The sequence below is a fragment of the Trachurus japonicus genome, chromosome 7 (genome assembly GCF_045865225.1).
Source record: "Trachurus japonicus isolate A0001 chromosome 7, Traja_1.0".
NCBI lineage: Eukaryota > Metazoa > Chordata > Actinopteri > Carangiformes > Carangidae > Trachurus > Trachurus japonicus.
This window is the reverse complement of record NC_140913.1, coordinates 27,674,317-27,685,404: the sequence shown is the minus strand read 5'-3', so window position 1 is coordinate 27,685,404 and position 11,088 is coordinate 27,674,317. Positions and strand designations below refer to the sequence as shown.

General features: G+C 38.7%; 1 protein-coding gene across 1 annotated transcript; it reads left to right on the top strand.

The window, feature by feature from the left end:
- Positions 1–3,603: 3,603 nt before the first annotated feature.
- Positions 3,604–10,775, top strand: LOC146984948 (cadherin-like protein 26). Its single transcript, XM_085783223.1, has 19 exons — positions 3,604–3,759; positions 4,736–4,855; positions 4,960–5,106; positions 5,307–5,451; positions 5,583–5,755; positions 6,303–6,434; positions 6,516–6,698; positions 6,798–6,930; positions 7,003–7,210; positions 7,313–7,455; positions 7,560–7,784; positions 7,897–8,124; positions 8,279–8,400; positions 9,043–9,096; positions 9,187–9,300; positions 9,391–9,456; positions 9,648–9,695; positions 10,034–10,111; positions 10,218–10,775. Exons 1-19 carry the CDS (start codon positions 3,724–3,726, stop codon positions 10,773–10,775), a joined length of 2,913 nt encoding a protein of 970 aa, XP_085639349.1. The 5' UTR covers positions 3,604–3,723.
- The last annotated feature ends 313 nt before the right edge of the window (positions 10,776–11,088 follow it).

The following is an 11,088-nucleotide window of genomic DNA, read 5'->3' as shown; positions in this document are numbered from 1 at the left end:
AGGATTGTATTGTAGAGGCTGTTGTTCGCTTGAAGATAGAATTAATGCACTGCACATACTGTCATGCTCTGCTGATATTGAACTGGTGACTGGGTGTGTTTGCTTGTTTTGCACTTGCAACGAAAAGGACTGTTGCCAAGGTGAAGGTTTTATTAGGGCAGTATTAATTTTGATGGGTTAAACAGAGGGCATAGGCTTGATCTAAAACTATTATTATTATTTTATGACAATAAGAACTACACACTGTAAAAGACTAAAAATAAACATCAGAAAAAAGACCAAACTCAGTGACTGTTGTTGCATCCAGGATCAGCATGTTAATAATCTGTCACTCCCTTGATTCAACATTAAAACTGTCTCCGTTTTGGACAGCTTCACACAGCTAACACAGAAATGTATCAGTATTAACAATCCAATATAAAATGTCAGACTGAGCAAGCTAGAAAGTTTCATTTCAAATCAATCTGGCTACTTGCTAGTTAGTTTGCTTTGTGTCACTGATGCTGAATGGTGTAAATGTTTCCAGGTAAAAGACGAGATAAAGACGAGGCAGATGATTCAGATGATGAAGATGATTCCAGGGATCGTTCCCTATAAACTGAAGTTTGAAACAACAAACCAAAGATTTCTTTGATGTTGTTTTGTTTGTTTTTACTGTGGTTGCCTTGACCAAACTGCTGAACAAAACAACATGTTGATATAGGAAAATGAACTTTTGAATACTTAGAAGCCAATACTTTTTTGATGGAAAACTTTCACTTGTATTGGGAGAAATACTTGATGAGAAGTATCTGTATTTGACTTAGGTACTGAAGCTTTGCCCATCACTACCAGGAGACAATGCAAACCTACCTAAACATTGTCCTTACCCAAATAATGTTGTCCTCTAAATACAGGTAGGGATCTATGCCTTTGGTTTTAACTGGAGCTTAACAGCAATTTATGTATGGAAACTGGAATATTTCATAGTAGAAAAGATGTTGTATATCTACAAGCAACTCTTCCAGAGCACCCTTTTGTAAAATACTCTTGCAGAAATTGAACAGTGATTATGTACATATCTGTGGCCTGTTGTACTTTGTTTTCTTACATGCATTTATTTTTTCTTTTGGTATTTTTCTGTGTAAATTTGCATTTACTGGTAGCAATTTATGGGTCTGTGTTTTTTGTTTTGTTTTGTTTTTTCACATGGACATGGCAGGGAGTCATTTGTTGGAGTAATTGTAATGCAGTTACAACAAACTAGCAACAAAAAGTATCACTGTTATGTGCAATTGTTAGGACCATGTATATGTTAGGTTGTTTCAGGTTGCCCGGTGTTAACAACATGACCTACTTACTAATGCACGCTAACAGTCAATAAAAAATAACTAATTGGTGACAAGATAAACAAGGTGTGGCAACAGCAGAGATGTTACTGGTATTGTTATAGCGGATAGTTGAGTCGTGTTGACTGTTTTCTCACCCTGGTTGTAATTCATATGATAATTCCTCTTAACATTGTTAAGCTTACTGTGTACTTTACAGTTTTGTAACTGTTGTTTGAAAACATGTCATGACTATGTCATATCAACTGGACCTTTATTACTGCAAAAGCAATACCAGCCTGCACACCTTTATTTGATTTTTTGTTAAGTTTTGATGTCTTTGTTTTGTATTCCTTTTGTAACCTGTTGCTGGATACTACAGACTGGTACAGACACTGCAAAACTTGTTAATCAAATAATAAATCCACCGTGAAAGAAGATGAGATGAGAAAGTAGATGTTCTTAAGGTGTGGCACTGTATATATGCAAATGTGCAAACTGCGACCGTGCCAGACTTGCGGTTTTTTTTTTTTTTTCCTACCCTTGGTTCAGTTTAGTTCAGGTAAAGTCTGTATTGTGCCAAGGCTGGGCTCTGCGGCTACGCAGCATGCACATGCAAAATCCTGAAACACAATAAGAAATACAGTAAGACAAATGCAGGCATTCATAGTGTTGGTGCTTAATGTTACAGCAGGAAATAGGGAAATAAATAAAGAAGAATATAAAAGGACAAGAAAAACACCAAAAGATATTTAATTTAATTCAAAGTAACTCAAAGTCTTTTGTCGATTAGCAACAGAAATGGAAAGTGCAGCGTGCCCATCTTAATCGACAGCCACCTTGACAGCTAGTCATATCACCTCTTTGACATGACAAACAGGTTTTGATTCTCTCATGCAGCAGAGACCAAATACACCTCACACTGTTTTTTTCTGAGAAGTGATTTTATCAGAGTTGCCTTGCTTGACTTGACTGTAGAATGATCTGGCACTTTTTTAATACGCTAACTCCGACATGTAAAGACTCATGTCTGGTTTCTCACCCCTTTCAGTGGAAAGCAGATATTGTGTTAACAGCATAAGAGTCATTCTTCCCCTCCCAGTGAGCATGTGTTGAGCGATGTGGGTCATATTTGCCTCAGTGGATTTAAGCCCATGTAAGAGAATCTTAGAATTAGAGAAAGCAAAACTTTGAAGTTGTTTTAAATTTAGTAGAATAAAGAACTGTGACATTTCACTATAAGTTTTGGAGCAAAAATAACACATCTCTCAGAACGTCTCCCTTTGTCTTATTAAGGTTGTGTGGTGCCAGTTACATTCAATAATCGATATTTTACTGCATATCGTGCTTTTGAATTTATTTCTAATTTCTAAATTCAACATATATTATTGTCTATAATTGGGTTTAGGGTAACAACCCTGGAGCAGGGCCATTATTCCAAAGTGGAGAAGAAGTACCACCATGAAGCATTATTAGATCAAATGTGGGCAGATTTGTAAAATATAAAAGCACATTTGGCAAGAAAGTAATTTTGGATCAGTAATGCTGGGATTAAATAAAAACAGGCAAGGCAAGGCAAGGCAATTTTATTTGTATAGCCCGTTTTTACAAACAGTTTGTCTCAAAGGGCTTTACATGGCATCGTAACAACATCCTCTGTCCTTAGACCCTCACATCGACTGAGGAAAAACTCCATGGAAAACCCTTTTTTCAGGGAAAAATCGGAGAAACCTCAGGGAGAGCAACAGAGGAGGGATCCCTCACCCAGGACGGACAGACGTGCAATATGTAAAGACTCATGTCTGGTTTCTCACCCCTTTCAGTGGAAAGCAGATATTGTGTTAACAGCATAAGAGTCATTCTTCCCCTCCCAGTTAGCATGTGTTGAGCGATGCGTGCAACAGGTAGGGGCAGTTTCAACAGTATCATACTCAAACCTCATAATTTACCTATTTATAATCCATTAATTATTCCATAATGTTTTATTAACAACATGGTAAATGGACTTGCACTTATATAGCGCTTTTCTAGTCTCTTGGACCACTCAAAGCGCTTTACACACATCAAACAAGAAACCTGCTAAACATGCTTTTAGAAAACATGAACCAGTATACTTTTTTTAAAATGTTTGTTTTGTTTTGTTTTCGGTTTTTCATAATTGTTTTACTCAACAGTAGGTGTCACACTGAATAAGGAGTGTATTCACCGTCATCATATTTTGCAGAAATGTGTTACACCCAGATGCTGTGACAGAAGCCAACTTTCAGGTTGATGTAAAGTGTCACGGATAATACCCCTCCCACCCAGATAAGGACAGATAAACTTACACAGGCATGCAGCTCTTCCATCATTCAGGTGCAGGAGCCATATATCTAAGGGACTAACTTTTAAAGCAATACATCACTTGGATATCAAAATGGAAAAAATACACTTCTGTCTTTTGCTGCTGCTGGTAGGTATTCATTTGACTGTTTTTAGAGTCAATATTTATGCAACTTGTGTAGTTTTAACAACATATGCATGAGTTATTATATGAGTTACAGTTAAATTATTGATCTAACCTTCACAGTTTCATTTTCTGTTGATAACCAAGAACTGCAAGAACAATCTATTAATGAAATTGCTAGAAATTGTGCACAACATTCTTTTTCTTTGTTTCTTTGTTTGTTTGTTTGTTTGTTTGTTTCTTTCATTTGTTTCTGGTGGTGTGGGTTAAAAGAATAGTTCACCCAAAATTGAAATTGCACTCATTATCTACTCACCCTCATGTCGACTAAGGGCTGGGAGAAGTTTCAGAGTTATCCGTGGCTTCTCTGAGTTACAGGGGGTCTCGGCGTAGCAGTGCATGTCCATATAACGGTTGCAAATGGAACTGCAACTGTCTTCGTTGGATACCAACTGTCTTCGTTGGATACCAACTGTCTTCGTTGGTATCCATTTTTTTTTTTCCGGGTGTTCCGAAAAAAATTAAATAAGTCCATATTTCAAGCTTGTTTGAATCGGAAGCTCCTCTTCCTGGTCCGTCCAAATCTCGTGCGATTTGCGCCGGCGTCAGTAATCACAATCATCGCAAACAAGCTTGAAATATAGACTTATTTAATTTTTTTCCTAACAATTTCGGTGTGTTCTTTTTGTTACGAAGAAAAGTGGTATCCATTTGCAACCGTCATATGGACATGCAGTGCTGCACGGAGCCCCGCTGTAACTCAGAGAAGGCACGGATAACTCTGAAACTTCTCCCAGCCCTTAGTCGACATGAGGGTGAGTAGATAATGAGTGAAATTTCAATTTTGAGTGAACTATCCCTTTGAGAAAGATACGGAGAAAGTTATAAACTAAATACTGAAAAACAAACACAGCATGTGGATTATGTTTGTTATAACTCGAGATTACCATCTCATCATTGATGTAATGTGATGTTTTTGCAGTGTGTGGGAGTTGATGGGTCATCTTCAGACATTTTGCAGCGGCAAAAAAGAAACTGGATCATAGATTCATTTAAAATTGACGAAGGCTATGCAGGAGAATACCCTTATTCACTGGGCATAGTGAGTATCTACCAGGAATCACAACACATTAATATGGCAGGAGCACAAGTGACAAGATGAGGAAGGATCACTATAATTTTGCTGCTGTTGTTGATTTTCTTCAGATTTCAGTTGAGAAGTCCCTGACCCTTTTTGAGATAAAAGGTCAAGGTTTTGATGAGGATCCCAAAGGTATATTACAAATCAACGAAGGCACAGGGGAGATTACTGTCCACGGCCCTGTCAACTTTGAGGACTACAGTGAAATCAAGGTGAGTGAGTGAGTGAGTGAGTGAGTGAGTGAGTGAGTGAGTGAGTGAGTGAGTGAGTGAGTGAGTGAGTGAGTGAGTGAGTGAGTGAGTGAGTGAGTGAGTGAGTGAGTGAGTGAGTGAGTGAGTGAGTGAGTGAGCTTCAGGTGTTGGACGTGGTTTGCTGGTTTCATTGTTTCACAATTGCTGCCTTTGTGTTTCAGCTGGTGTTCATGGCACGTGACAGAGACAGCCATGTAATAGACACAAAACTGGGCATTACTATAGCTATTATTGATGCAAATGATCACCCTCCATTATTTGACAATGCCATATATAACGCCACCATAATCGAATCAACATTACAAGGTACCTTATAGATTTTGGTCAATTCCCTGATCTAATCTTGTCTTCAACTATTAAAAAAGCAGTCATTCAAATGAATCAAAGCTGTTACACTCTAGTAAAATAAACAGCTCCTTTTGCTATGTTTCTAACAGGCACTGACTTGGTTACTATTAGAGCAACAGATGATGACACTGGGGACAATCGAGTGTTTGATTTACAAATAGTCTCCACCAGTTCTAAATCAGAAGATCTGGAGTTCTACATAACCCAAAGGCCTGGTGACCAAACTGGGATCATTTCATTTAGAGGATGTCTGCAACATGAGGTGAGATGACCTGGAAATAAAATCTAATGAACTCCCTGACTGAAAGGGACAACGAGGAGTTTTGGAAGCGTTTTCACACTACATTTATGAGCCTCCGCGTGCACCGTGAATTCTTTGACCGGCGCAAGACAGACTCATGTTTTCATTCATCAATAATTAAAGTCAGAGGTTCGAAGACGATCACATATCGTCGTAGTTCCGACCATAAACGGCGATTCAGCGGCGTTATTCTCATGACTCGCCACGAAACCGAAAGTAAAGAAACGCTGGTCGGCTCGACCAGCATTTCCGCCACCACTAATAATAACAAAATAACGATAGAGACAAAACGATATACAGTATTTATCGAAAATGGGCCCATTAACAAGTGTGGGTAGCGTAGATGCATCCACATTAACGTGAGACATTTTTTATAACCAAACAGAAACTCCTCGTTGTCCCTTTAAATGTGAATAATATGGCCATAGCAAATATGCTAGATTTATTTATTTATTTCCTTTTTTTAAAATGTTCATTTTTTAAGTCATTGTCATTTAAAATCTACCAGAAAGCAGACAAACATATCATTGTCATAGAGGCCAAAGACCATGGAGAAAAGCTCAAGCTCTCCAGCACCTGTTCTGTCATAATCCACATTGAAGATGGAAATAACCACCTTCCTGTGTTGACAGGCCGAACTGTGAGTAATTACTTCTCTCAATCACATTAAAACAGCTGCTGACTACCCGCTCATAATAAAACTTGCTATCTTTTATACCAGGGTCCAGGGAAAGTGAAAGAAGGCGAGACAGATTTTCTTGTTTCACGTTTGCAAGCTGAAGACGGTGACCACAAAGGTACGGCTGCCTGGAAAGCAAAATATCAAATCCACGGAGACAAAAACAAAATCTACAAAATCATCACTGATCCTGTCACAAATGAGGGACTACTGTATGTGACAAAGGTATTTTGTCTGTGAATGTTTTAGCCTCTTTGACATACATAGCCTAATATTTGGTTGCTGTACTGTAGATGATAATCAGTATCTTCGCTTCTTTTACAGCCTCTGGACTATGAGGAATTTCCGAGTTGGAATCTGACAATCACGTTGGAAAATGAAGTCCCCTATTATTCATGCAAAGTGGAGAGTAAGACTAGCTCTGGTCTTTGGAAAGTGAAGACTATGACTGCCAAAAGTGCCGCTAGTGCCTTCCGTGGTGCTGCCACTGGTGGCATTGCCTTTCAAGGCGGCGGTGCTGCCGGAGGAGCTTCCGGTGACGCTAGTTGGCGCATGACCGGACAGGCAATGGGATACTCCACCTACAGTGTGATAGTGGGTGTGGAGGATGTCAACGAGGCTCCAGTCTTTGACGAACCTAATAGAGCTGTACCGTTGTTTGAGAATACAGCGATGGGACAGTATCTGGTGACATTTACAGCCAGTGACCCTGATATCCTCACTCCAACTATAATTACGTAAGTCATGAAGATACTATCTAGGCTACATGTCCAGCTCACAGGACAATAGGCTACTCAATATGAAAATGTCTCACACAACACAAATGTTTTTTTTTTTAGATTCACTAAAGGAGACGATCCAGATGGTTGGATTGAAATCGACTCCAAAACTGGAGAAGTAACCACAACAAAGGTCGTAGATCGAGAGTCATCCTATGTGAATGAGAGTATCTACACAGTCTTATTATTTGCTGCTGACGATGGTATGACTAACTGGATTAGCTATTCATTCACTATCTGTTATAACCCCAGTTTCTATAGCCTATCACATTAATGAAAATAACCAACACATGTTTCTGGTCACCAGGTATACCTCCAATGACAAGCACTGCAACACTCGCCATCCATGTTAAAGATGAGAATGACAACATCCCATTCATTGACAAAACTGTAATTGAAATGTGCCAGTCTGACGGACCCTCACTGCACAAAATTGAACCTGTGGATCCGGATGATGATCCTTACAGTGGACCTTTCAGCTTCAGGCTCTTTGGAGACATTAACGACAGGTGGAGCATTAACCCTGCGCAAGGTGAGCTCTAATTGTTACAAGAACCAAGATCAATGTCACTGCTGCCAAATGTAACTTAAGATGACATGACACTTTCTTTTGAATACATGACACTGTCTTTTTAAATATGCAGGATATTCAGTTGACCTGGTGAAAGAGAGCACAGTTATTTCCGGACAACATGAGCTGTTGTTGGAAGCATCTGATGCCCAGGGCCAGGCGGTTGTCTATAACCTGTCAGTTACTGTGTGCAGCTGCTTAAACAAAGAGAAGCCAGACTGCCACTCCCGCCAAACCATTACCACCACAGCAAGCGTAGGAGCAATTTTGATTGTGATTCTCAGCGTTCTATTGCTTGCAGGTAGGACACAGGTCTGAAACACTTTGATTATTGCTGATGAGAATGAATTTTTTTTTTTTTTAGCTTGAAAGTCGAAAAAAACAAACATATTATAAATAAGACAAATGGTAGTAGTGGACTGTATGATTTGACTTGTGTGTCTTTATCCTATCAGTTATGCTACTATTGACTGCTCTGGTGACATGTAAGAGACGCTTCAAAACAATTCCACCAATCGACGAATCAGAACAAACTTTGAAACCGTTTAACAAAGAGGAGCCAGGGGATGACTGCAAAGTACGTTTATTTTCATATTTACTTGTACTTATTTATATATAGATAGATATTAGATAGATATACTTTATTGATCCCAAGCTGGGAAATTACAGTTACAGGCTGCCACCTGGGAATGTATATCCGTATGTGTATACAGTGGCATGCAAAGGTTTGGGCACCCCTAGCCAAAATTTATGTTAATGTGAACAGTTAAGCAAGAGGAAGATGAAATGATTTCCCAAAGGCACAAAGTTAAACGTGAAACACACTTTTGCAATATTTTACGCAATATCCATGTATTTTTGTTTTCTAAAGCAAAAATGGGAAAGCAGCACCCTGCAAAAGAATGGGAAACCCAGGAAACATGAGCTAGATAACTTTGACCTTTGGTGGGGGGGTGTCCATCTGTTGCAGGACTCAAAACATGGAGGAGTGTTCTTCTTGTGAATTAAAATAGTCATGTTTGACACTGGCTGTAATTTGAGGTCATTTTGTCATGCTGCAGAATACATTTTTGGATCGATCAGAGGTCTCTCGGATAGTATTGCATAATGGATAAGAATCTAAATGTCTGAAGTGCCTAAAACTTGCACAGTACTCTATATGCATGTGTGTATGTATAATTGCTGTCAAAGCCTGATATTGTATTAATCTTTTCAACAGGTGACGTTCAACAACGGATACACTCAGGTTAAGGAATCAATTAAAAAACTGAATGTGAGTAGTGTAAAATTTGCTTCAACTTCACTCATGACCACTCTACTCTAATTCAATGTCATGAAGACTTGTCTTGAAATGTTTTTGCAGGCAGTTCCTCAGATACCACCAAGTCTAACACCAGGTCTAACAATGACTGACACTGTCACAGGGTACAACACCATACAACAAACTCAAACTGAGGACAAAAGAGTGAATAACTGGGTAAATTATTTTACTTGTTGTTTTGTTGTTGTTGTGTTTGTTGTTAATATTATAATTGCAAAAAACGTTTTGTCTCTCAATATGCTGCAGCAAAGTGCAGCCACTGAAGGGACGGAATGGAAGGGAATGTTTTCACACCACAGCTCTATGCGTTGGGTACTGAAATTCTTCTTATTTATTATTATTATTATTCCCATTATCATCATTGTTGTTGTTGTTGTTGTTGTTGATGATGATGAGGATGATGATGATGATGATGTGATGATATAGATTCTGAAGTTCTTTAAATCATATACCAAAGCTGTTATTATGCAAGGTCTAATGCACTGAATTGCTTGATTTTCCAGTCAAAAGAATCAACCATGAGAAAGAAAAACATGCAGGAACAGTATAAGGTGCTGTAATCTATATGATCCCTTATAACTTTGTTTTATATATCTCTTATTTATTTACTTTTTATATTTTTATACATATACTACTTGCACTTATCACTTTATCCATACGCATATACTTCTATTGTTGATTGCTGAATAACTGAATGTCGGCACTGATGCGTTACTGTTATTGTCTGTCTTGTTTCTATGTGTGGTTGCAATTTAAGGTTTAGCTTTTAATCTCGTTGTGCTGTTGTGCAATGACAAATCAATTCTGATTCTGATTCTTGATATAATTGAACTGTATGGATATCATTTAAAACAGCTGAATTCATATACATATCTGGTTCTGACTGCAGACATGGGGAGGGCGCGCTAAACCTTCACAGCTAGAGAGTATGGTCAATCGTGAAATTCTGTTCCAAATACTAAATAAGGTAATTATAATTCTTTAAGTTAAGTTAAGATTTTTTTATATATTTTTTTATTTTTTATTGTTAAACATTGTATCCCTTTCTCTCTTTTCTGCTGTGTGTGATATAGAGGCTTCACTATCTCCAGGCACCTGGAGTGGAGCTGTGTGATTATGGCCCCCATGTGTACACTGAGGAGGGACAGGGAACTCACAACATGGAGCTTGATGCCATCTCCATCTCTGATATTCCCTTTAACCCAGACATGAACCTAGATTTCAGGTTCAATACTCTGGCCTCTATCTGTATGCCCAGTGCCAGCGCCAGCACCAGCACCAGTGTCATTGCCAGTGCCAGTGCCAATGCCAGTGCCAGTACCAGTGCCAGGGCCAATGCCAGTACCACTACCACTACCACTGTCAGTCAGCACAATGCGAGTCAGTACAATGCTAGTTCCAGTGTGAATCAGTACAATGCCAGTTCCAGTGTGAATCAGTACAATGCCAGTTCCAGTGTGAGTAAGTACAATGTCAGTCCCGTCCAGTACGATGCCAATGTGTACAGTCCAACAACCTATGTAATGCAAACACTCCAGGCAGTACCTGTGATCCAATACGGGATCCATGAAACTAAACTGGACAGTCCAACTTACAGTATCTGTAAAATTATAGATCATCCCAATATGTAAATGTTACATGAATGTGGTATCTGGGGCTTTTGGCTTACTCTGTATGTTGCCTTGCCTGTGTCTGACAGAATATAAACATTAGAACTAGACATTTGTTGTACACTGTACCATCTCTCTTTTGTATGTAAGATTGTTTTAGGATGACCAGCAGGCATGTTTATTCATTCATCTTTCATACAACAATTGTGATGTGCCAAAACATTTGAAAGCATGAAAATGTTTCAACAGGAAAAGGAACTAAGGTTGAACCCACTTGAAGATAGGATAAATGTATCTGTGTGTATATTCTCATTCGTGGCTTGGTAATACATGT

Bases quoted from the DNA above. Each gene is read 5' to 3' on its own strand.
- LOC146984948 (XM_085783223.1), top strand. From the start codon at position 3,724: ATGGAAAAAATACACTTCTGTCTTTTGCTGCTGCTG. The intron at 5,452-5,582 runs GTACCTTATAGA...TGTTTCTAACAG, and splicing joins AATCGAATCAACATTACAAG to GCACTGACTTGGTTACTATT. The intron at 9,097-9,186 runs GTGAGTAGTGTA...ATGTTTTTGCAG, and splicing joins AATCAATTAAAAAACTGAAT to GCAGTTCCTCAGATACCACC.